The sequence below is a fragment of the Callorhinchus milii genome, unplaced genomic scaffold (genome assembly GCF_018977255.1).
Source record: "Callorhinchus milii isolate IMCB2004 unplaced genomic scaffold, IMCB_Cmil_1.0 Scaffold4, whole genome shotgun sequence".
NCBI classification, from domain to species: Eukaryota; Metazoa; Chordata; class Chondrichthyes; order Chimaeriformes; family Callorhinchidae; genus Callorhinchus; species Callorhinchus milii.
Genome location: NW_024704745.1, coordinates 14,724,598 through 14,752,072, shown reverse-complemented (window position 1 = coordinate 14,752,072; position 27,475 = coordinate 14,724,598). Strand labels below are relative to the sequence as shown.

At 42.4% G+C, this 27,475-nt stretch overlaps 1 protein-coding gene across 2 annotated transcripts in view; it reads left to right on the top strand.

The window, feature by feature from the left end:
* The window catches only part of enox1 (ecto-NOX disulfide-thiol exchanger 1), a 264,627-nt gene extending 237,312 nt beyond the window's left edge, over positions 1-27,315 (top strand). For both annotated transcript variants that reach the window (XM_042334343.1, XM_042334344.1), the window contains 4 exons: positions 7,078-7,164; positions 10,775-10,880; positions 21,018-21,103; positions 24,890-27,315. In XM_042334343.1, the coding sequence (XP_042190277.1) occupies positions 7,078-7,164; positions 10,775-10,880; positions 21,018-21,103; positions 24,890-25,027 (417 nt within the window). In that variant the 3' untranslated portion in view covers positions 25,028-27,315. The remainder of the gene's footprint in view (positions 1-7,077; positions 7,165-10,774; positions 10,881-21,017; positions 21,104-24,889) is intronic.
* Positions 27,316-27,475: the final 160 nt, after the last annotated feature.

Here is a 27,475-nt window from a genome sequence, read left to right as displayed (position 1 = left end):
CCTTACTGCACAACCCTTGTGTTTATCTAGCAATAAGTAGGTATTTGGTTGTTAGTCGATTGGGGGGTCGCTTTCCGGGGGTAACAATCATCCAATAAACTAAATTTAGTCACTCAATGACTGTTTGTGGAACACTGCTGTGCACAATTGGCTGCTGCATTTTGCCAAACAAAATACACAGTTAATCCACTTTACAATATATTCTGTGAAGCATTTTTAGATGTCTCAACGACATGGTAACATGCTATATCAAATGCAAAGATTATTAAATATTGATTTTCAACTTTTACCAGAAGGATTGAAAAGCTCCAAGTAATCTCAGACTTTATATTATACCCGCTTGTTTCCATTCTCATCTATGCTGTTATGGGGAAGGAGAAACTATGACATCTATCTATTTTTTGAAGGAAGCAGAGAACATTTAATTAAACAGAGCAATACTCTCAATTTCTCCAATTTTGTTCTTGAAATATTTCACTTCATGCTATGCCTCAGTCAGCAGAAGACATTTAGAAAATTACATCAGTTTCAATGTCAAATTATTAGCAAAGTATCCTGAAGGATGATCCTAATACCTTTCCACCAAGTGACTGAAAGATATATACTTCATGACTCTGAACCCTGCTCATGTCAATCATTCCCAGCTTTTCAATTTAACATTGGAGGGTGGAAAAGATGGGGAATGAGACTAAGTAGTTACTAGATGACTGGTAGAAAGTTTCACCAAAGGCAAGATAAGTAAAAGAATGAGACAACCTAAACTCACATTTCTGTAAAAATGAAGAAAATAAGAATTGAGTCATAAATCATCACAAGAGAAGTACAGGTAAAGAATGCCCTTTGGTCCATCTGATCTTATCATTTTGGAATACCCACCGTACTATCGTCCCATTATAGTTTGGCATACTTAAGTGAGTCCAGTACCTTGCACTCACTCAACTAACACCATCACCAACAACAAGTTATATTTATAAAGAGCCTTTCACATCAGAGGACATCCCAAATCCGGGTTCCTAAATAGACAGTAAGTAGTTACTTAATTTAAACAGATAACTAGAATGGAACCCGCTATAGCTGTTCATTATCCTCTGTTAATAAATAATTCCATTTATCTGTCCTAATATTTTCCTTAACCATTAAATCGTACCCTTTTATCCTTCTTTCTTGGAGAGGTTGAGCAGGAAAACACTACTACTGTATATGATATATCTCTTCCCTAAATCAAAGAAGTGCAGTGTCCAAGATTGTAAATTGGATTCTACCTTTTCAATAGTGATGGCCTAGAAAACAGCCATAACTAAGTCAATACTATCTACTGTTTCTTTTTCTTTTTATTTGGTGCATATAACTATTAAAATCAACAGTGCCTTGATATCTAAGCGAACTAACAAATATTTTAGTCTAATAGTTCCAATCATGGCCATTATCTTGCTATCAATCATAGTTAACTAGATTAGCTCCAACAACAATAATATGAATGGTCTTTATCATGTTTCCATATCAAACACAATTAATGCCAAGGTTATTGATGGAGACAGAAACCCACGATGAAAACGTAATTATGTTTTCGTCAATAAGAGAGTAACTCATTCCATTATTTGGTGTAGCAGTATCTTCCTGAATTATTTTAAACACTTTCAATTCCGATTATAATTGTATTAAATGCAATGGGTTTTAATTCCCTAACCTACTCTTGTTCAAAAAGAAAGGATTAATTGTAGCAAACGCATCGTTTTCTCGCTGTTGCAACTTAATTTCCTTTTTGAATATAACATTCTATAAAAGATTTAAGTTCTAACGTCTAAAATAATTAACCCTTATATCTATCTCAGAGGACACTTTATAGAGATATATAACATTTTCGATGTGTTTGAAACCCATAACAAAACTTTGGATGCACAATAACAGAAGAAGAGGATGTAAATTTATAATAATAATAATAATAATAAATTTAGGGTTGCAAATGGCAAGTTCAGGAAGTATATCTTTACCCAGAGCATAACCGCTGAAACAGGAAGGTTGGCTGTGACCAAAACACTAGACTCAAACAGCTTGATACAGTGATGGAAGAACGTAGCGTAATTATTCCAGAAGCATAAGATCAGATGGGCCAAGATCTTTTTAAGGTCCTGAAGTAAATATCGAGATTTGATGGCAACAGCAATTTGCATTTATACCCTTTCAGCGGAGCATCTCAGAGCCCTGGATCTTTCTCTCACAGTTGTAACTTAATTTCCTTTTTTCAATATAATATTTCATAAAACCTTTAAAAGATTTGATTTGTTAATATCAGGTCTGATATATTAACCCTTACACCTATCTCAGTGGGGGGCTTTACAGGGGTGTATAACATTTTTAATTAAGTCAGCCCATGATATACCAGTAAGTTTTGCTAATAGAGGCTAATGTGTGGAGTCCTGTAGCTCAGTGGTTAGAGCACTCGCTTTGCAAGCGAGAGACCTGAGTTCAATTCCAGGCAGAGGGCGAAACCTTGGGCAAGTTTCTTTACTCCACACAGAGCCTAATAATAATCCCTCCAAAAAAACAAAAACAATAATAAATTGGTCATTTTCAATCTACGACTGTTTGTGGGACATTGCTGTGCGCAATTGGCTGCCGCGTTCGCCCACAAATATACAGTCAATTCACTTTACAGTGTGTTCTGTGAAGCGCTTTGGGACGTCCTCCCGACGTGAAAAGCGCTACATCAAATGCAAGGATTATTATTATTAAATGTTATAATTTTCCAGAATTACTGTCTTAAACTTTCATACAAAGGCTAAGGACTAGGTCTTATATCCACCTATCCACTCTTTTCACCATGGCTAGTTGTGTTCAAGAGAGGATGGATGGCAATCAAGACTGGCAGAACCATTCATTTTTCTAAAAGTTTGGGTTTGCTTGCAGCAGACATGTTATGCCATTGTATGTTTTCTCAGAATGTTGGTTTTAGTAACAATAACAACTTGCATTAATATAACACCCTACACGGGGGTAACAGATTGGAGCACTTAAAAGTGGAAAAGTACACGTAACCTTGGGAACAGGGAATGGGTATGGCAAGCTCTCTGTAGCGGTGTGATAGGGATGAAGGTCAGATTTGAATAGCTGAGAGGACAAAAGGATTCTGTAGATTTCTTTCCTTGATTGCTTTAGGTTCATCAGAGTCTGTGGGTGCTGTTTTCCCCCAGGAGACAGAGTGAGTGAAGAGTTAGTTTGCCAAGATTATGAAGGGAGCAGGCTTGATAGGTTTTTTCCTCATTCCATTACTTTAAATAATGAATAATAAATAATCTTTACATTTGATATATCGTCAATAATATTTTCAAAGTGTTTCACAAGAAATTGCTGTGAAGTGTACTGACTGTATTTAATTTCACACAAGCATCCTGAATATTATTACACTCTGGTTGGATAAAAGCAAATGCCATTGAGGAGGTATATAAAGGCAAGTTGTTGTTGTTGCAGATTGGCACATGACTCAGGGACCTGCACAGTCCTGTCTGAGGGTTACAATATTTGGTTATTACAGATTCTAACAGTGGGCACTAGCCTTACCCAGTCTGCTTATTGTTACAACAACAACTTGCATTTATATAGCGTCCTTCACATGGGCAAGTGTCTTAGAGCGCTTTACAGTGGCGGAACTGGACGCCAAGCCGAGGAAAGAGGGGAAGTGACTGTAGGCACAGTCGAACAGGAAGGTCTTCAGGTGCAATCTGAAGACAGACAAGGAGGGGTCAAGGTGGAGGAATTGAGGCAAGGAGTTCCTGAGTTTTATAGCGTAATGACTGAAAGCAAAGTGCGATGGTGCAGAAAGCCCTGTTCGTCTAGATTTGAAATGTTGGGTGACTTAAATCTTACACAGGAATATTTTCTGATGGAAAACTATTTCATGGAAATATTCACATATGTGAACTGAGTAAGATATCTCCCAGGGCTCTGAAAGTGTATTCGGAAGATATTAACATATTCTCATATCCTGTCTGTTGATGCGAAAGACTAAATTTGGCTGCTTGCAGATTTGATATTCCATTTCCTGTCTGTAGGAAATCTGTGGCTACTGGCTATGGGAAATTCCAGCTGTTATATTACATGCAAGCTGAAGATGTAAAGAGGCCATTTCATGCCTACTAAAGAGTTTGTTTTGATATAAAATTAATTGGTTTTATCAGACTTTCAATTTTACAACTGAAACAAATTGACCGAAGAGTTGGCCTTAGGAAATCTTATTTTAATCTTAATTACTGCAGAAAAATATTTTTGAGTGTAATTGTAAGCAGGGATGAAACATTGATTGTAATAGCTGAATGTGCTGAATTGGAATTTTATTATGTCGGTTTTCTTTGTAATATTTTATTGAAATCATGACAGTGTGTTCTTATATGTCTGCTTGCTGCTCCATCTCCATCACAGTGGCAAGTAGATATACAAACAGAGACATTTTATAATAATGATCCTTGGCTTTGATGTAGTGCCTTTCACGTAGGGAGATTGCCTCAAAGCACTTCACAGGATTTACTATAAACTGTAATGATTATGTACTTTGTAAGCAAACCCAGCTACCAATTTGCACACAGCAATGTTCCACAAACATCCTTGAAGTGAATGTCCAACATTTTATATCTGGGAGATTGTTGGCCAAGACACTGGGAGAAACTCCCTTCCCTTTCCAAATATTGTCAAGTGATCTCATCCAAAGGGCGGCATCTCCAACAATACAGCACTGCCCCATTACTGTTGTAATGTTAGCCTAGACCAGGGGTCTCCAGACGGTTGATCACCATTAGGTAGTGTGGCTGTCGTGTATGATTAAAAGGACAAGAAGAAGGAGCAATAGAACTGCGTCATTTTTCAATTAAATTGAAAATGAAGCCAGATGCACAAAGTATTTCATGCATCTGGAAATAAAAGTATAATTTTTTTTATATTGTTTAAATTGCAATAAATATCTCTTAAGTATGTGCAAGGCACCACCAAGTGACGATTGACTTGGAGATCAAATAAGATCAAAGGCTTGATCCCACAACTTTCTGCATCAGAGATGAGAATGCTACCAACTGCGCCAGGCTGAGTTGGTAGCCCTCTGAGTTTCTGCATAGATTGAGGCCAATGACCCATTGTGTCTCTACATTTACCTTAATTAATTAAGTAATTTCGTTTAAATACCTAAAGACCTAAAGGAATAGAACAGGGGTTGAGGTGCCACTACACTATCCATCACAAATGTACAGCCATTTAAATGAACCTGACGCGATAACTAATATATTTCACCAGCACTTGGCTCAAGTGCACGACATCATTGCCAAGTATATGTTCCTCCCAGTGGTAAACCAGCAGCAATAGTAAAATCAACAATGCTGATCATTCAGTGTTCTCATCTGAAGTAGGCGATGTGAAGTTATTTATCTTTCAAAGAAAAAAATCTCTCATAGCAAAGTGTAAAACAAACCGTCAGATTCAAATACGTCAAGGTATTGCTGATGACAGACTAGCTAACTCAATTTGTTGGCGGGACTTGAAGCGACAGATCAGTCACTGAGATAAGGGATTCCTCCCACTAGGCTCCTGTTAATTCTAACAGCTAGGGTGGTATTAGCTGGACTAGCAGCTGGAAGCGTCCCAGAGAGTGCTATCAATGCCAAGTTGTGCGATATTAGCTGACAAAATTCTAGCAGTACCCCAACACACACTCTGGGGATCCAAACCTTGATTGAAAAGCCTTGTCAACAGCTGACATCTAATACTTTCTGGAATTAGAGAGACCGCCCGTTATATTCCAGGCATGAGGAAATTTCCATGTGTAGGTGGTATACACATGTGGGACTGTCTGTCTGGTTTGGATATTGGTAGCCATGGTGATGGGTTTCTGCATGTGTCAGATACCTGGTTGATCCAAACAAAATCCTACATTAGCTTATCAATTAACAACAACAAAATTACATTTTCTTGGCGCCTTTCACATCAGGAGGACATCCCAAGGCGCTGGACAGGCAGAGTTATGGACCCAAGCTGGGGTTCGGGGCAGGGGACGGTGGAGGGCAGGGGGAGAAGCAGGGAGATCAAAAGCACAGTCGAAGAGGAGGGTCTTGAGGTGGGTCTTGAAGGTGGTGAGGGAGGGGGAGAGATAGAGGGACTGCGAGATGGAGTTCCAGAGGGCGGGGACAGAGTGGCGTGCCGATAGTGGGGCGAGCAAGGCAGGGGACGTGAAGCAGGCCGGAGCCCACCGAGTGGAGGGAGCGAACAGGATGGTAGAGGGTTAAGAAGTCGAAGAGGTAGGGGGGAGCAAGACTGTGGAAGGCTTTGAAGGTGAGGACCAGGATCTTGAACTGTATCCTCTGTGTGATGGGAAGCCAGTGGAGTTGGGCAAGGATGGGGGTGACAGGGTCAGGGAGCCTAATGCGGGAGAGGACATGGGCTGCAGACTTCTGGATGATCTGCAGCCTTGGGGAGACCGACAAACAATGAGTTTGCATAGTCGAGCCTCAATGTAATGAAAGCATGTACGAGGGTTTCGGCGGTCTGCGTTGTGAGACAGGCAATATTGCGGAGTTGGGGAAAGGCAGAGCGGGTCATGGCCCCGATGTGGGGTAGAAAGGATAGCTGAGGGTCAAACAAGACGCCAAGGTTCTGGACTGTCTTAGCAAGGTGGAGTGTGCAACCATGGATGTTGATGCTGTCAGCGCCTACCGTAACCACATTTGATTTGTTACAGACTCTGAACCAATCATCTCATAAATATTGTAAATGTATATTTTAGAGAGTTTTAATTTATTTTGTAATTTTTCTGCCTCCAATCATTTTCTACAATCTCTTGAATATTGAAGTTCAAAATGAGACATTCAAAAAAGAAGTCACAATTAATGCAATGATTCACACATGTCGCAATTTAGATCCTATTCTTTCCTTCATCATGCAATACGAGGTTCAGAATATTAGATCCTATTTAGTATTGATTTCTATCATTGTATTAAGTATAATATGTTAACTAAGTGCATCCCCAAATTGTTGACGTATTGCAATAAATTGCCTTCTCAACCCTTCTGCTAAATGTTTGTCTTGTTTCCTTTTGCATAGCTGAACTACCGGAACAACGAGACCAATGGCACTGACACACACAGAAATGTGGGTTTGGATACATTAGTTGGCTGGTTTGACTGCTGGGTTAGAAATCTTTAATGTATCATCTTTTTCCCTATTATTTCTAGCTGCCATTTTGTTTAAAAAGCAAAACTCTAGTGCTGTCATTATTTTTATAGCATCAGCTTTTATAGGGAAATTTGGGCCACAAGAGATGACAGACTTTTGAGTGTCCTTTACATACTGTAATAGAAAGCTATTGTATAATTATTGTGGCCATCATTGCCTTTCTCTATAAATTCTACTGATGTTTTTACTCATTTTTCAGTCAATAAAATCTCCAGAATAATATGATTTTGTTTTAAAAATCATTGACAATCTAAGTGAAGGGCCAAACCACATAGAATTTAGGAGTTGTGATGGAAACATTCCTATCTTACGAGCCAATGTGGCAGGGTGTAAAATTAAATGATATCATAAGCAAGACAACTTTTCCAAGATTCCTCAGTTACTGATCCTTTGGTTGAAAAACTGCAACTTCCCATATTACCCTCCTGCTAGAAATGAGCTGTGGGGGAGTTAGCAGCCAGGCCATCACTGGAAAACAGTAGCTTGGAATCCAAAGAGGGGCTAAAATGGGGGAAAATAAACATTTGAGAATATTGGAATACCTAGTATATTCCACAAGTAAGTTATGAACCCCTTAGCTGCAAGAGGCAGTTTCTGTTCCAATTATTTGGGCCACAGAGATGACAGACTTTTGACTGTCCGTTACACTCTGTCTCAACGACATGATCCCCCTGATTGAGGCCACACCACCTGGCTATACCTTCCACCATATCCCACATTCTAACTGCCATGGCGGTGGTTGGATCTCATATCCAGGTGCTCACTTGCTCTATCCCCCTACTCCACCAGCTTATCCCCTCCTTCGAGCACCTTACCATCTACCATCCCTCCAATCTTTTCCTCAAAATTCTCCTGATTTATCATCCCCACCAAACCCTTCCCCACCTTCATCTCGGACCTCACAATCAGCTATCTCAGATCACCATTTCATCTCCCTTAACTCCTCAATTCCTCTCCCCACCGCCACCCAACCCACCTCCATCTCCTACCGCCCCTGGAAAATAAACTCTCTGCTGCCTTTGACACTGTGGACTACTCTACCCTCCTCCACTACCTAAGCCTTCAAAGTTCTGTACTTAAATGGTTCAGATCCTATCTCTCACATCGGCTCCACTTTGTCTCCACAAACAGCTTCTCCTCCAGCCCCCGCACATTCTCACGCAGTGTTCCTCGGGGCTCTATCCTCGGTCCACCTCTCTTCAACCTGTACATGCTCCCTCTTCGTGACATGGGGTCAATTTCTACATGTACACGGATGACACCCAACTCTATCTCTCTGCCTCCAGCCTCGACTCTAGGACCACTGATGTCCTGACAAACTGCCTGTCAGACATCAAGTCCTGGATGAGAGCCAACTTTCTACAGTTGAGCATCAATAAGACCGAGGCCTTCTTGATTGGCTCTCACCAGTGCTCCGAATCTCAGGCGCTGGCAGCATCAGCATCCACAGATGCACACTCCACTTCACCAAGCCAGTCAGGAAACTGGGTGTCTTGTTTGACCCTCAACTGTCTTTTCTCCCCCACGTCCTTGCCATGACCCACTCTGCCATCCCTCACCTCCACAACATCGCCCAAATCAGCCACTGCTTCACCCCTCAAGCCTTGAATCCCTCTTGTATGCCTTCATTACAACCAGGCTCGACTATGCCAATGCCCTGCTTGTCGGCCTTCCCTCCACAAGCTGCAGATCATCGAGAACTTACAACTCGTGTCCTCTCCCGCACCAGGCTCCATGACCCCATCACACCCACCCTCGCCTGGCTCCACTGGCTCCGCATTCCTCAGTGAATCGAGTTCAAAACTCTTGTCCTTACCTTCAAGGCCCTCCATGGCCTTTCCCCCTCCTACCTCTCCAACCTGCTAACCCCTTATCAACCTGTCCACTCCCTCCACTCAGCAGGTTCCGGCCTGCTCCATGTCCCCCGCTCAGCCCGTCCCACCAACAGCGGTCAGGCCTTCAGCCTCTCTGCCCGCACCATCTGGCACTCCACCCCACATTCCCTTCGCCTCTGTCTCTCCCTTCCCTCCTTCAAGGCACGACTCAAGACCCTCCTCTTCAACCAGGTCTTCGGCCACCCTCCTACCCTCTCTGTCCTCCACCCTCCCTGATCGCAATCCCCCCTTCCCACCCTCCGCTGCTTGGGTCCTAATCCCTGGCTATTCAGAACCCTTGGACATCCTCCCGACGTGAAAGCGTTTTACAAGTATAATTTTGTATTGTATTGTGATAAGGTGCTGTATCGAATGCAAAGATTCTTATTCTTATAACTGATTGTCACTGTTCAACTGCTAATGTAAGAGTCTTTAAAATCCTCTTTAAGGTATTCACAGGTGGTTTCAGGCCCCGAGTATTTACATAGCTATACTCAAATTAGTGGCTGGTCTGGTGATTCAGTTCTAGACAGGTTGACATCGATAGTATATGGAGGAATGTTGCTGAAGGGCTTTTGGGACATTGTTGTGCACAAATTGGCTGCAATGTTCATCTGCAAAATACAGTCACTACTCTTTACATTAAACTCCTGTGAAGCACTTTGAGACATCCTGCAGACCTGAAAGGCGCTGTGTCAAATGCAAAGGATTACTATTACTGTGTAAGATTTATTGCGGTTACTGAAACTGGTGGTGATGGTTTTGTTCTTGGAATAATGATAGCGCATCTTTATTTAAGATTTTCATAATATGGATAACAATAGTATTATCTACACTTCCTTTTAGTCAGCCGAATTAGCTCAACATGTTTAAGAGATCCTCATCAAACTACTGCGAGTGTGCACTCATCTCAGAAGTGCACATACTGCTTACCAAATCCCAGAGAATTTACACTCCTCTTGGCAAGAGCCAAGGCTTAGGGATCCCAGAGTCTGCTTTGACTGCTGCTCGATATTAATTAAAGTCAATTAATGCATGATGCCAAGCCAGGATTGTGAAGTCCCTTCGGACGTCCTCCCAATGTCTATATAAATGTAAACAAAACGCAAATTACTACAGATGTTGGAAATCTGAAACAAAAACAGAAGTCGCTGGGAACACTCAGCAGGTCAGGCAGCATCTATGGAGAAAGGAAAGTGAGTCAACGTTTCGGGTCCACGACCCTTTGTCAGAACTTGTCAGAGTTGATTCTACATGGTTTTGTATTAGTCTACAAGTTATATTGCTGATGATTAGTACATTTCTGTGTCCCATTTGTGATACTCATGATGTAACAACTGCTGTACTTACATCTGTGAAAAGGCAAAAAAATTGGTTTGTCCACTTACAGATTTTATGGAGAGAATCTTGTTACTGCACTGACCTCTATAGGCCACTTCTGTAACAGCATTTAATCCAATTGTGTTGCTGGCACAAAACACACCTCTGCCAAACACTTGATATCCAAATACTGTATATATAAAATAATAGCAATGGGGAAATTCTGATATGTTTTCTACAGTGTTTTGGGTTTGTACTAATTTTCTTTTAAGGTAACAAATGCTATTTTAAGTCTGATTTTTTTGGAACCTTGATGTTTTTATCTTTCACAACGACTGACCATATTCATTTGCTTTGTGTTTTCTGTACAGGATACAAATGGGTTCAGCTTGTCTGTGGGTGCTCAAGACACGCATACCAATGAGGGAAGAGCTTCCATCATATCTCTTAAAACAGAGAAAGAAGCCTTATTAGTAGGTAAAGTATCCTGTACTTCTCTTACTAGCAAGGATGATTTCATAATTATCATTGAACTAATATTGGGTTGTTATCTTGCAAGGCCAAAAGCAAATGTTTAACGGTATGCCATTAGTTGTTTGTGACAAAGGACTTGTGGACAAAGGAAAATATGAAATACTCACAAAGGTTGAGACCAGAGTGAAGTGTATTGGAAAATCACTTGACTGTGCATGGAATAGATGAATATAGGCTCAGTTGTCTTTCCATCCACCCCCTTGCACCTCAAAAGAGAGCTAGATCAATAGGAACAGAATTGAATGGGAATCAGGATAGGCATTGACTGAGATGATCAAATAGCCATTGGGACACATGTTACTACTCTGGTCATCATTCGTCCAAATGACATTGGTCGTTCATTTCATGGTTTGTGGGACATAGCTGTGTCCAATCGTGCTGCTGTGTTTGCCTACAAATATACAGTCACTCCATTTTACAGTAAATCCTGTGAAGCACTTTGAAATGTCTTTCCGATGTAATAAGGCGCTATACCAAATGCAAGGATTATTATAGACTCAGCAAACTTGCTCTACAGATTTTATGACTGTCACGTTCAACTACAAATCCATGGGGTAAAATTCTACCAGGCTCTACATGTACTGAATTTATGTAACATTTTAGGATGTCCAAGATTTGGCAAATTGTTGTATCTAGTCTTAACTTTGAAGCCAATTTTCTGTTGTTTGTTAAAAGAACTTACAAACTGTGTTTTGCTCATAAAATATAGTCTGCCAATTTTGTACACTTTGAAATGGTTTGTTTACAGAGTAAATCTACGCCCAAATAGAATTTTACTCCTACAGTGAGTACACAGGGATTACAGCAATTATCTGTGAATCACTGAGACATTTCAATGATATCAGCGCTATATCAAATGCAAGGATTTTTATTATTATTAATACTCAATATTCACAACTCACATTATTTGAACACATGCATGTCCAAAAGATTGACTGACTCTTCAGGCACTTCATATATAATATTAATCCTTGCATTTGATATAACGCCTTATCACGTCTTTGAGACATCTCAAAGCGCTTCACAGAATATACAACAAAAACAGGTTGCATGTATATAGCGCCTCTACGTCGGGCAGGGTCTCAGAGCACTTAACAATGGTGGAACCCGAGCCAGGGGGAAGGTGACCATAGGCGTGGTCGAAGATGGGGAAGGAGTGGGGGCGGGGGGGGGGATGCGAGGCGAAGGGGTTGAGGAAGGGAGTTCCAAAGTTTCGGGGTGTAGTGGCTGATGGCACGGCCGCCGATGGTGGAGCGGAGAATTCGGGGGACACGGAGGAGACCGGACCCAGTAGAGCGGAGCCAGCGGGTACTGCTGTGGGGAGAGAGGTTAGAGAGATAGGGGGTGCCAAGGAATGGAGGGATTTAAACACTAGATTGAGGATCTTGAATTCGATCCACTCTATCACAGAGAGCCAGTGGCGTTTGCAAGGACTAGGGTAATCAGCATACGAAGTTTGGTGCGGGTGAGAATGCGGGCAGCGGAGTTTTGAGTGAGGTGAATTTTGTGAATAATGAAGGAGAGGAGACTGACAAGGAGGGCATTAGAGTAATCCAGGTGACAGAGGCATGGACATGGGTTTCAGCAGCTTTTGGGGTGAGGTATTGTCGGAGACTGGCAATGTGGCGGAGGTGGAAGAAAGCGGTGCTGGTCAGGGACTGGATGTGGGGGAGGAAGGGTAACTGGGGATCGAACCTGACACCTAAGTTGTGCAGGAGTTCGGAGAGTTTTAAGGATAGGTCGGGTAGGTTGAGGATGTCGGAACCGTGGGACAGAAGACGTGGGTGGGAGCCAAAGAGTATGGCTTCCATCTTGTTGACGTTCAATTGAAGGAAATTTGCGCTCATCCAGTTCTTGATATCCGACAGATAAGCTGATAGAATATCAGGGAACTAGGGGTCGCAGCTGGTGGTGGAAAAGTAGAGTTGAGTGTCATCCACATACACGTGGAAGTTAACTCCATGTCTGCGGATGACATCACCGAGAGAGACCATATAGAGGAGGAAGAGAAGGGGGCCAAGGATAGAGCCTTGGGGTACCCCGCAGGTAACCGGGTGGAAGCAAGAAGAAAAGCCATTTGCAGAAATGTAGTGCTGGCGGTTCGTAAGGTAGGACTCAAACCAAGCGAGTGCGGTCCCACTGAGGTGGATGATGGAGGACAGATGGTGGAGGAGACATGCGAGAGGAGAAAGAGATGAGGAAGTGGTCTGAGATGGCCTTGTCCGTGATAGACAGGTTGGAAATATCAAGGCCATGTGTGATGACAAGGCCATGGTTTTGGGTCAGTGAGTTGATGTGGAGGGTGAGGTTTAGGGAGGCGAGGAGGGCAGTGAAATCCGAGGATGTGGTGCAAGGGGAGTCAAGCTGGAGATTGAAGTTGCCTATTATGAGCAGGTGTTCTGAGCAGAGGGTCAGGGATGAGAGATGAGAGGAGATATCGGAGAGGAAGGAGCCAGAGGTTTTGGAGGGCGGTAAACCAGGAGAATTTTGAATGGAAGAGGAGGGATGGTAGAGGATGAGGTGCTCAAATAAGGAGCAGCAGCCAGCGGAATAAGGAAATAGACCGAGGGAACCTTGGGAGATGAGGGTTACCCCGCCACCACGTTGGTTTGGGCAGGGGGTGTGGTACTAAGTGTAACCAGGAAAGTGTAACCAGGAGGGGAGGCTTCAACTAGGGGGACGGAGTCACTAGGGGAGATTTCTATAAGCCCAAGAATATCAATGTGCTCATCCAGGATGAGGTCATGGATAGTGAGGGCTTTATTGGAGAGGGAGCAAACATTTTGTAGGGAAATGCAGATGGATTTGCTGGTGGGGTGGAATGTAGGAGAGAGTGGTTGGAGAGGATTTGGGGTCGTGGGGGAGAGATGATTGTGGAGTTGCAGGAGGGGGGAGAGTTGGACAGGGTATGGATGAGGAGGGGGAAGGGGTGTTTGTCTTTCGGAGGCAGTTGGTGCAGAGAGCTGCTCAGGGACAACCAACATCGGGAGCCACGATCGGCCCGGCGGAGAATGCTCAGTCTGGAGCAGAGGGAGGTAACGGTGGGGTCCAGGAGAGAGAGAAGGCGGGGAGGCCAGCGGGAGAGGACAGAGTGGGAGTAGCGGATAGAGAGGCGTGGGAGGAGGAGCATTTCCAGGGGGAGTGGCTCGGGTCAGGGCAGCAGCCAAAACGCACATGCAGAGACCGGGAGTAAGCGATCAGCGGGACAGCATCAGCCTGCGAGCTTCAGGAGACAGCACAGGGGGGGAGGGGGAGAGGTGGGATGGCGGTCATGGCTTAGGTGCCAGAGACCGGGAGGGAAGGGGAAGACAAGGTAGCAGAAGGATAATTGAGTGTACTTACTCTACCCTGGGGATTTGAAACTGGCGAAACTTTAATATACTGTAAAGTTAATTACTGTACATTTTATGGGCGAAAAGCGGCAGCCAATTGCGCACAGCAGTGTCCCAAAAGCACTCGTGGATTGAGTGACGACATTTTTTTTAAGGGATTATTACCCTTGGAAAAGCAATCCGCCAATTGACTAACAACCAGGTTCCTACATACTGCTCGGTAAACAGAGGCATATGGAGTAAGGAAACTTGCCCAACCTTTCGCCCTGCCAGGAATTGAACCTCTCACTGCGAGGCGAGTGCTCTAACTACTAAGCTACAGGACTCCACATATTGCTACGAGATCCATGGTTAGAGTTTTAATACATGTTTAAGGTGACTGGAGTATTCATACTGAGAATTGAAAGTCGTTGAATTTAAAGCTTTAGATACTTGATGTATAGGATCACATGAAGTCACCCACAAAATACAGTCACTACATTTTACAGTATATTCTGTGAGGTGCTTTGAGACATCTCTACGACATGATAAGGAGTTATATCAAATGCAAGGATTATTATTATTATAGCCAGTTAATTTTATTATTCCCTTTGTCCCAACAAAGGATTCCTATCAAAGTAGGGGTTTGGTTTAAAATAAATTTGTATTAAAAAAAACGTAATGTACCATTTCAAATAAAATAAAGAATGGATTGAAACATAGCAATATACAGGACTGTAAAAATAACAATTGTGCCATATCTAGCTGGTCCTATATAATATTGTTATCCATTCCTCTATCTTTCATACCCACAAGGTAATAAAAAAAAGTAGTTCAGATAATGAATGTTGCCTTCCACCTCCACAGGATTCAGTTTAAAGCAGCTGCTTCTTGGGTTTTGTTTAATGTACAATCGATATAGGACAGAATGCTCCCTGTTCCCTCGCTTGTGAATATAACCCCCTTGACAATGTAGCACTCACCCCTCTTTCATGCCTTTGAGCTAAGGCTATATTAATAATAATAATAATCCTTGCATTTGATATAGTGCTTTTCACGTGTTCTCGACGTCTCAAAGCCATTCACAGAATAGACTGTAAAGTGAATTGACCGTATATTTGTGGGCGGAACACAGCAGCCAATTGCGCACAGCAATGTCCCACAAACAGTCATGGATTGAAAATGACCAATTTATTATTGTTTGGTTGCTGTGGAGTTTGCTGTTTCTGGGTGTGCTCTACTCTCACTGTGATACTCTCACTGTGATGTGTTTTGTTTCCTGCCTGAAGCCTGGAATCGTGACATTTTTTAACGTTTGATCCACATCCAGCAAGTCTTTCACGGTCATGCTCCAGTCCCTCGACGGCTGATGTCTCAGAGAGAAGGAGATGCAGCTCAGGATCAGTTGTGATTTTATCTGTTTATTCACATGACTGAAGTTACATGTAGCTGTTAATTGTCAAGTCTTGTCTTGTGGCTTTCTCATTCACTGTGGCTTTCTCATTCACTGTCTAGCTTGTCCAAAGGCACAGGTTCCTTCTGATATGTTCTTTTTAGCACGCAACAAATCCTGATTTTTTTCACTGCTGCTCAGTCACCTGTCAAACTGACTTCTGTTAACAAATTAAAAACATCACAGATCCCTTTTCTTGTTAAGAGAAAGAGCATATTTTTTTTAAGTTTATTTGTTATGCCTGAAGCAACGCCCTCAAACTCTCTCCTTGACAGTCTCCCTTCCTCCACTATTCACAAAATTCAACTCACCCAAAACTGCGCTGCCCGCATTCTAACCCACACTAAACTCCACACCCCGATTACCCCAGTCCCTGCCAAACTACACTGGCTCCCTGTCACAGAGCGGATTGACTTCAAGATCCTCACTCTAGTGTTTAAATCCCTCCACTCCTTGGCACCCCCCTATCTCTCTAACCTCTCTCCCCACAGCACTACTCGCTGCCTCCGCTCTACTGGGTCTGGCCTCCTCCTTGTCCCTCGAATCCTACGCTCCACCATCGGTGGCCGTGCCTTCAGCCACTACGCTGCGAAGCTATGGGACTCCCTCAATCCCTTCACCTTGCCCCCTCTTTCTCCATTTGCAGGTTGCGCCTGAAGACCTTCCTTTTTGACCGTGCCTCTGGTCACCTTCCCCCTCCCCCTGGCTCGACATCGGGCTCCACCATTGTTAAGCGCTCTGGGACGCCACCCAGTGTGGAGGGCACTATGTAAATGCAAGTCGTTGTTGTTGAAGCAATCCGAAACTTCAATTCTTTAAATTCACATTTTCCATCTTAAATCAGATCATTGTGTGTGACTGACTGTTCCTTTTGATTCCTGTATCTGTCTTCAAAATCTCGCCTTAAAACCACCCTCTTCAAAAATGCCTGCGGTAACTTCCCTCTTCCCCTTCTTCCTTGCTAGTTCGGGCTCCCGTCTTTGTAAAGTGCTCCGAGGCATTACCCAACATGAACAGCACTATATCTAGCTGTTGTAGAGATGCAATCTTTATGTTGCACAACACAGAAAGTTTGTGGAATTCACACTTTGATTTCCCTATTTTAAGTTTCTTAAACTCATGCAGATCATTCATAGGCTTGACAGTCTTGTCAGTAAATACTTAAACAAACAGATACAAGATTTATTGTGCATCTCCTTCCTTGTGCCATCTTGTACAGTCTTGTATTCCCAGCTGACATCTCTATACCAGCGGCCATACTGACAGGATTTGTCACAAAATGTAGAACAACCTAAGGTGTAGTAAAATTTACTAAGCAGTTAGAGAAACCCAAATTATTCAGGGCCAGGGTTTCTAAACATCATGCTTGACCAACCTTCTCAAATCCTTTGAAGAAGTAACAGAAAAGGTAGATAAAGGGAATGGAGTGGATGTGGGTTAAATGGATTTTCAGTGAGCATTTGATAAGGCACCACATAAGAGGATTATGACGCGTGGAATTAAATCCCTATCATCTCCAACACAATATACACCTACACATCTTTCCTGGCTTTATAGTCACCCACTAGGAGAGGGGAAAAAATAAACCAAATGGCCAATCCGAGAAAAAGATTTTAAATCCCCAAATTCTGCTCATCTAACCATTTTCTCTTAACATTTCAAACTGCGTAAATTGATTCATTCTTAATTTGGAAGCTGTTTTTCTGCAGTCCTTAAAAGGAGGTTGGCTTAATCCTTCCGAATTAAAGCTGAATTTTACGAATTTTCCACAATTCTGTGCAATCTTAAAATTTTGTGACAAAATGGGCTTATACAGGCTGAGACTGTAAACAGTTCTAACTTCGAGAAGCTGTTGCGGTCAGAATCTTCAAGTAAAAGCTAATAGTAGCAAAAACATTTGATTCAGAATGATCCTTCGGTGAATTGATGTAATCCTGGGAATTGCGCTGTGGAAACCAACTCTGCCCTTTCTTGAGTCAAACTCCCAAAGCTGGATTAACCCCAGCTGTGAAACAAATGGATTCATATCAGATTTATTTCCAAATTGCCCGTTCAGCTTCTACCCTGAGGTACACCTGAGGTGCGTGTGACATATAGTTTGGAAGGTCAAGTAAGGAGATTGAATTGAATGTTGTCACATTGATTTGGGTGAGCTTCACTGCTCAGACGCAGTCGAAAAGGAAAATGCGTGACTGCTCTCACGGTGTGAATTTGCATCCTCTTGTCTTCTAGCTGTTCAGTCGGCTGATTGCTTAGCACTTGTTTCCTGTTTTATTCAACAGATTATTGAGGTGTATGTGTGACACTTTCCACCAGGATTCCTTAGCAAGGAAACTGAAAATACTGTACAATGTTTTACAGGGAAATGAACCACCTTTCAATCTATTACTTCCCCCCCACTCCCAGCACACACACACACACACAAACACTTATTTGATAAACCATTGGGTTTTCTACTTTATTTCTTATCTGGGACAGTGCAGGTATTTCAAACAGTCACTGTTGTCTCTCTTCTTTGGTACTTTATTATATGTCTTTAGATGAAGGCTGCTCTGCTGGAAAGTGACGTGTATAAAACATTGAGCTATTTGATTTATTTTAAAAGTGACATGAAGATAACAGTTACCAAAACATTTTAAGAAGCCATATTAAGTTCTTAAAACAGTGCACAGTGCAAGGAATACTAAATCAATCCTATAAATGATTGGGGAAGCATAAAAGTACATTGGTATTCCACAAGGTTAATAACATGCCCTCACCAGAATATTCTATGATGGCTTCCATATCAGTGCTGCAAAATTTCATTTGACTCCAGTATCCTGTGTACCAAAGGTTGGAACCATGCCATTTTCTATTTCAATATAGAGGTTTAATCCAGGAATAATACCATTATTTATTATCTAACAAGAATAACATTGAACCATGTAACAGCGATACACATACGTTCTCTGTCTTCTTTAAATCAGACAGCTTTTGTGGGGTGTGGTGGTGGGTGGGGGAGATAAAGGGGTTGTGGTTCCCAGATTTGGGACCTATCTCCTATTCTGATTGAGCCCAATACATAAATACCCTAGGCACACATTCTGGTGTCACAACACAGCTTCAGGGTCATGACTGTATCACAGAATCCACAGTAAAGTCACAGACTGTATGTTTCCAAGTAAAGTTGCAAATTAAATGTCTTTATAAACGGTGTAGTGAAGATCCCCAGGGTTCAGTTCTTGGAGCTTTTCTTTCTCACGTGCTGTACGAATAAACTACATCAGGGGATTTAATGCAAGATTTCTATATTTCCACGTGACACTAAATTCTGAACTGCAAAAATGGGTTGCGGAGACTGAAATTATTTAAAGCTATCAGGAGATGCTCAGCTCGGCAATTGGTATAATGACTTGGAAATAGTTTTCATTTTTGATCACTGCAAAGGTATGTCTTGGGGGAATTATCCTACTCGCTACGCTCCATGGAACAAATTTGTTGATGTCGGCTGAACACAATGTTGCTGTATTTGCTACATTTGGTGAATTTGTCCCTGTGTGCTTATAAATAAATGCAATCATATTTTCAATTATAAATACGAATGCTATAAATATAAAATTAAATTATAAGTATGGGTAATGCAATTTTAAAATTATTAAGTGCACAGGGATAAATTGGCAAAACACACTCTGTGGAATAGTGTTTAATCCTCTTCAAATTCGCTATACAAGGTTTACGGAGGAGGATGACCCTACCATGAATTTTTAAATGTATCACAAACAATTGTAGGGGATCAGTCACAATGGTGCAGTGGATAGAGCTGCAGTTTACCAACCTGAAATCTGTTCTGACGAAGGGTCGTGGACCCAAAACGTTGACTCACTTTCCTTTCTCCATAGATGCTGCTTGACCTGCTGAGTTTTCCCAGCTCTCCCTCTGTTTTTGTTTCAAATTTCCAGTATCTGCAGTATTTTGTGTTTTATACCAACCTGAAATTCCTGGTTCAAATTCTGGCCCGTCCTGAGTTTGCCGATCTCAGCCAGGGCAGCACGGGGAGGCCAAGTTGCCTCTGTCCTTCCCAGGGTTAGGGAGTTTTAAAAAAAACAGTCAGAGTTCCTATTCCTGGCCCCTCTACAACACTCTCTACTTATTGTACATGTAGTTGGCAGCCAGAAGGGGAGACGTCAAGCTCGGCTTGTGAAGTCTTCTACTGTCGAGAAGCCTGCCGACACTCACTGCCAAAACAACACCACACAACACAATGAACAATGATGAAACCGGGCAAGCGGATCAGAGGTCAATGGGGAGAAAGTTGGAAAAATTACTGGACACAATAAAAAATAATTAAAAAACTGAATGCAATTTTATTTTTCAGTGAATTTTAGTTACATTTGTTTGGTTCCATCTTGTTTGTTTCCTGTATATGTTGAACAGCATGGCTAAAGAGGACTGTTATTTTTGTCACATTGCCATCATTTTTGTAAAGTGTTCTGTAGATTTATTTGTTGCTGATTTTATAGTTTTTTTTCTTTTTTGTAGTTTAATGTAATAATGATAATAATCTTTACATTTGACATAGCGCCTTGTCACGTCTTCAAGATGTCCCAAAACGCTTATTAACTTCTCCCTGGTTAATTTGAAACAGTGTGGAGTTCTGTAGCATCTTGGTTAGAGCACTCGCCTCTCAGGCGAAAGGATCTGGGTTTGATTCGCGGGCAGGGTGAAACCTTGGACAAGTTTCCGTACTCCACATGCCTCTGTTTACCTAGCAGTAAGTACGAAACCAGTTGTTAGTCAATTTGTGGATCGCTTTTCCGGAGGTAATAATCCCTTCAAAATAAATAAATAATAATAATAATTAGGTCACTTATTCCACAAGTGTCGTGGGAAACTGCTGTGTGCAATTGGCTTATCAAAGAACTAACTAAGATCTTTCTTCTTAAATCCCGCCTCATAATGAGGGAGCGGGGTGGGGGGTGGAGAATGGCTGTCGTTTCCAGTGACCGCTGACACCACTTCCCAGTGCAAACTGGCCAGATTGCTATGTGTATGTAGGAAGCCAGCTCGTCCACACTGGAAGCTTAAAATGTGTCATACATCCTGTAACTGCAGGTCCACAGATCGCTCTCTTCTTAAGCCAACTCGTAGTTTAGTGAGACACTTCATAACAGTTTTGTCTTTCCCCTTCCTCAGTACTTTGGGTTGAAATCCATCCAGCTCCTGTGACTTGACCACTTTAAGGAATGTCAAAAGTTGATGTGACCTTTCACTTCCTATATTGTAAGATCTGTTAAATCATCAGGAAAAGCTCTGATTTACTGTTTTTCTTTAAAACAGGTATTATTGCAACGTTCCTTCACGTCCATCCGTTTGGAGCCAACATAGAATACCTGTGGTCTTATCTCCAGCGACTGGACACAAAGGTAATCTGGAGTATACAGTGCTGTCAATATTATTCAAAAATCAAAGTAGGTATATTGAGGTAGATCTTGTCTGATTCATGAACTCCCTCATCTTGAAACCCTAAACTCAGTGGCTGATAATGAGTGATCGGATTGGATTTTTAATAATGAATAATACTTGCATTTGTTAAACCTCTTAACACATCATAGAGATATCTCAAAGCAGTTCAGACACCCCCAGTACGGCATCGGAGTATCAGCCTGGATCATGTGAATTCAAAGTCCCGATGTAGGGCTTGAACCCACAACCTTCTGACTCATAGGAGGGAATGCTACCAACCAAGCCGGCCTAACATTCCATTTCGTGCTTTTGAAAAATCAGCATAGTTTCAGGTGATGAGCAAATCTTTTCAACCTTCATTTTGCTGTTTATTTTGATCTTGTTTGGGGTTTTCGTCATTTGCTATGGGTGAGAATCTGTTGCTGTAGCAACACTTGTTTCTGTTCTCTGCAGCATGAAATTTAATTCCAATAATGTCAGGACAGTGAGCTGTGGTTGGCTCAGCAGTTCTAATAATACGAGAATCATCTGCTCCCAGTAACAATGTGGACTGATTGACGGCAGCACAACCATAAGTCACTTCCTCACTTGCCTCTGTCTTCAGGTTCAGAAAACCGACTGAGAGGATAGGATGTAAGGCTCAGTTTACTTTAAAACTATGAAGACAGTCCTAAAAATGGAATGTAAAAAGGCATTGCATTAAGAATACCATTTGAAGCACAGCAAGGGTTGCATTGCGAGTTTGTGCTGAACACACAAGAGGTGATATTTCACCTCAGCCTAGATCCGCTCGATTTATGTTATAGCGCCCAGAATTTGGCAAAATGTTGAGTTCAGTCTTAACTCTGAAGTTGGATTTCTGTAGTTTCTTAAATTCAGCTCTTGGCTGTTCATGTGCCCAAATTGGAAGGACATACCCTGCTTACCTAATTCCAGAGAGTATTAGGTGCAGGTTGGCTAAAACCATTGCATGTTTGATGTACGTGTACAAGTGTGTGTTGGGCTACTGCTCAAGTATAACCAGCTTGTAATTGAGAGCAGTGTCCAGCAAGCTTCCTGCTACTTGTTCATCTATAACCACAGTACCTGAGAGGGCCTTCCCTTGCAGTATAAACAGGAGATGAGAGGGCAGAATCCTTACCCCCAACAACAACAAATTCATTTGTGTAGGGCCTTTCACTTCAGAAGGACGTCCCAAGGTGCTGGACATTCAGAGTTTCAGGCCCGAGCTGGGGGTCGGGGAGGGTGGAGGGCTGGGGGATAAGCAGGGAGATTGAAGGCACGGTCAAAGAGGAGGGTCTTGAGATGGGTCTTGAAGGTGGCAAGGGAGGGGCCGAGGTGAAGGGAGTTTCAGACGGTGGGTGCAGAGTGGTGCAAGGCCCGGCAGCCAATAGCAGGGCGAGCGAGGCGGGGGACGTGAAGCAGGCCGGAGGCCACTGAGTGGAGGGAATGAGCAGGATGGTAGGGGGGAGCAAGACTATGGAGGGTGTTGAAGGTGAGGACTAGGATCTTGAACTGTATCCTCTGTGTGGTGGGAAGCCAGTGGAGTTGGGCAAGGATGGGGGCGATAGGGTTGCGGAGCCGAGTGCAGAAGAGGACTCAGGCTGCAGAGTTCTGAATGATCTGTTTCCTGTGGAGGGAGGAGTTGGGGAGGCCAACAAGCAATGAGTTTGCATAGTCGAGGCCCAATGTAATGAAAGCATGTTTGAGGGTTTCAGCGGTGTGAGACAGTATCAGAGCCGGGCGATGTTGCGAAGGTGAGGGAAGGCAGAGCGGGTCATGGCACAAATGTGGGGTAGAAAGGATAGTTGAGGGTCAAACAAGACCCCAGGTTTCAGACTGGCTTTGCAAGGTGGAGTGTGCAACCATGGATGGTGATGCTGTCAGTGCCTGAGGATTGGAGGCGCTGACGGGAGCCAATCAGGAGTGCCTCGGGCTTGTTGATGTTCAACTGAAGAAAATTAGCTCTCATCCAGGACTTGATGTCTGACATACGTTCTGTCAGGACAACAGTGGTCCTGGAGTCAAGGTGGAGGCAGAGAAATATAGTTGGGTGTCATCCGCATACATATGGAAGTTGACCCCATGTCTGCGGATGATGTCACCAAGAGGGAGCATATAGATGTTGAAGAGGAGGGGACCAACGACAGAGCCCTGAGGAACGTCTCATGAGATGGTCCAGGGGCTAAAGGAGAAGCCATTTGAGGAGATGAAGTGCAGGCGATGTGAACCAGTTAAAGACAGAGCCGTGAGTCCGCCACTCCCTGCTGGAGGGTACTATATAAGTGCAAGTTGTTGTTGTTGCAGTCATAACACTGGCTCTTTAATTACATTCTTAGAAATCACCTGACATTGGGTTCTGCTCCCGAGCACCTGGACAATGTGATTGGGAGTAGGAAGTATAAATCACACAGCTCCACTGCTAGCGGCAATAATGCTTTGCTTCCAACAGCATAAATACAGCTTTAGTATTTTGGTCTAATCCCATTCATCACAAGTGACATATAACAAATAGTTTAAAGTGCTTTCTGTGATCCCCCATTTCAGGAAGTGTCAAGCCATTCTAGTGCACAGTGCACTTCTGAAGTATGTTCATGATAAAGTGAGATTCCTGTGGGTGAGACCCTGTAGATAGTGCTTTTCTGCATGTCAGACTTGATTTATACTCCGTGCGATTTCCTGAGAATTCTATTTTGTAAATTTACCCCACACAAAGCTTTTTTTTGTTNCGCCCGCAATAATTCATTTGATTTATTCGCAATCGATTGTGAGAGGGCAATAGTGAAACAGGCTTCGGTAGAATAAACTGTTAAAACAGGAAGGATGGCTCAAGAGCTCCTAGTGAATACTGTGCCAATCACATCCCAAGGAGGAGGAACGGACATCCCATGTAGTCACATAGAACAGAGGAAGGCTTCATGAATAGGGCTCTTGTAATGGCCATTCAGTACTCTTATTCATACCACAAGTTTACTTCTGATCTTGCTGAATAAACAGATGAACAGAATACTTCTAGTTCATTAATTTCATCACCATCGTTCCCCCCCATCAAGAACAACAAATCGTATTTCAGACATTTTGCAGGACGATGTGGAAGGGACAGGCAGCAGAGGGGTTTGCAGAAGAGGGGGTGCGGAGCCAGAGGAGGAGGAGGAGTGACAAGAAGAGTGGGGACGTGGATGAGAGGAGAGATATTCGCTCCAGGCAGCTGGACCTTACGGTGGAAATGGAGAATGGGGCAGTCAGGGTGGCTGATGTCAGACAACCTATGCCCATCCTCCACATGCCTCACAGTCATTGTTGCCGACCAACAGACCTCACAGCTTATTCATAATTCTCGTAATTCTGTATCTCTGAATTCAGAATACTAGAGGTGAAATTGTAGTGTATGCAATTCTGATATCCCGATTACCACATTCTGATCCACAATGCAGACGTCAAACAGCAGTTATATATTTCAGTTATCTTTCAGGCAAGGAGTTAGAAGATTTTCAGTAGGTCTATGGCCAGCAATGTAATCTGGGTTGCCACAGCTCACTATTAAAAATTAAATTGTACGTTGGATCTTGAGCCCTCTGGGGAGCAGCTGAAAGTAGATTCAGTCAGTCACTGTGCACAATTCATTGGATGGATCATATACTGGGGTTGAAAGTACATGGTGGCATAAATTCAGCACAATCTGCAAAAGACACAAAAGACCTGTTCTGAATTATATTTTGATGTATTTTATAAATGTTCTTTTGCAGATATCTGCAGGAGAAATTGAGATACTTATGATACAATTGCCGCACATGTTCAAGCAAGAGTTCACAGGCGTGGGCGCAACGCTGGAGAAGAGATGGAAATTCTGCGGGTTCGAAGGGATCAAAACAGTTAGTCAATGAGACTGAAATTAACTTCAGGTTGACAACCGTCACTTGAAACTCGATCATCGTGCAGGGGATTACAGTCAGAAATCTGTCCGAGCTCCAATTTTAAATCGCTGATTGAATCTGTTGTTTCTTCAGCTAAAGTGAAAAATGTATCCATTCAACAGCTCCTGAAAACTGTCAGAATGGGGCAAAAAAAAATGGCTTAGTTCTGCAAAAAGCAAAACTCATCGCCCCTTATCAAGAATTTTACGGAGTTTTTTATTGGAGCTGGCGGTTGGGAATTGAACGCTTATCCGGTCAGCACCCAAAGTAGTAGTTAAAGTGAACAGAAGTGTTTTGAGGACTGTTATGTCACAGAAAAGTCATATGCTGTTGATTTAAGACGTACGTGAATTCAATATCACTGTCATTGCAAGGCTGGCACTAAACTCCCAACGGAGCACAAGGCAAAAGCTGAACATGAATTTCAAGCAGCAAGTCAGGGTTGGACTGTTAGTAAATCTCCCTATGCCAGCCAACAGATCTCTATTGCGTATTTATCGGTTATTCAGAATTCATCTCAGATTTGTTCACAGTGGAGATCTGTGATAAACCAAGAAAACATGGGAATATCTCTATTTACCTGCAGTAATATGTGACCTTAATGTCTGTGGCAGGATGTGAATGAAAACGTATCGCGCCGCACACACTGTTATTATTGTGTAATTTAGAAATAAATTATTTTTATGAAAGTTTAAATTATAACTTTTTGCACAGGGGTAATGTCTGACTTTCATTTTCTAAAACGCAAAGCTGTCTAGTGTCCCTGTCCAGAGCACTCCATACCACTGAGGCACGTTTGAGATCTGTCGAGTTTTGTTCACGGTGATATATTTGGGAGAGCTTCTCCTGAAATGTGCCTGCGTGTGATCTTTAGCCTTTGTGAGGAGAGACATCAGCAAATGCTTTAAGACATCAACACCGCATGGCTGGCAGGTATCAAAGTGATTTGGGCAGCAATTTGTGAAATATAAATGAGACAGAGCAAATCACATTAGGGTCTAACTGTAGTGTGCTTCCAGGAACAACGTGATTTGAACCACTCAGTATAAACGCATTTGGTACAAATCACACTGGGCTCCTTCCAAAGATCTCCTTTCAAAATTCTCAGCCTTTAAGATTGTTAAAGAAGCAATCTCACAATCAGCCCTTTACTATATTTTATACACATCTTTAATAATACTAAAAAAAACATCTGATTTTGGCATTTCACACATACACCTGTCTCACTGGCATCGCGTCCTATGGATTAAATGATTGACAAAACAAGGGTCTGGCCTGTTTTTCATATTGTAGGTGTTATAGCAAAAGAAAATCTGACTGCCTATTCTGGTGCATTGTCCAGTTGGTAATTAAACCGTGTGATTAAGCACAGCTACCTCTTACACAAACGTTAATGATATAAACATGCACAGAAGAACTACTGAGACGTTATAACAATTACAACACCAACTCTTTCCCTTCTGGGTTAAATACAGAACTCTGTGCACCATGTAATGATGGCACAAATTCAAAACTAGTGCCAACGCAGTCACCTATAGAAAAATCATGGCTAATAAAACATCTCAAAAACATGCTCACTCTAACACTGGTACCATTGCCCATGCCATTAGATGCCCTAGGCAGTATCACAATTATAGTTATAGTTGCTGAAGCACAGCTAATATTGCATTAGAAAGGGAGCACAGCAGGTAAGGCCTGTGATAGCTTCCTAGATATTCTGTGGAAGCTTGTAAAACAGTAAGTGCAGTGAACCTGTGACCTGCTGCTAAATGCTGAAGCAGTAAAAAATGGCAGCAGACGGATGCAAGCTGCCAGACAATATCTCTGGCTTGCCCTGCTTGGTTTCCAGACTGACCCTTCTTTCCCATAAATCAGTTCTCATGTAGGAGCTTTTTGTCTGATAAGGCTGTTCATTAATCTACCTTTCTGTCCCTATCAACACACATGATTTGAGACCGTTTTAGCTGGGGCTAGGTTGGCAGACTGTAAATTAACTTGTGTTTTGCAATTATCACTTTGTGCATTTCAGTGATTGTGTTAAAGAAAGAGTTATTTCACATCCCGAACAAAAGAGATGTAACACTGTAATGATCTGTACCAAGAAGTATTTAATGTTACACTGTTTGTATAGCGTAAAATAGACAAAAAATGAATCAAAGCTGTCTATAATGACTCCATGGTAGTTCAGTCAAACTGACTGCTGGACTTGCCTCCGAGAATTTCAAATGAGAGATATTAAACCGCATCAGATGAAGAGATTAATGCCTGTGCAAATTTCCAAAATCATTCAAATCTTGTTATCTTGAGCTCGCGGAAATGAGAGAAAATAATTATTTTTTCATGAATTTATGTTATTACCATTCAGTGTTTGAACAGAGCTCCAAGATGTTACCCTACAAACATAAAGAGCGCTAGATA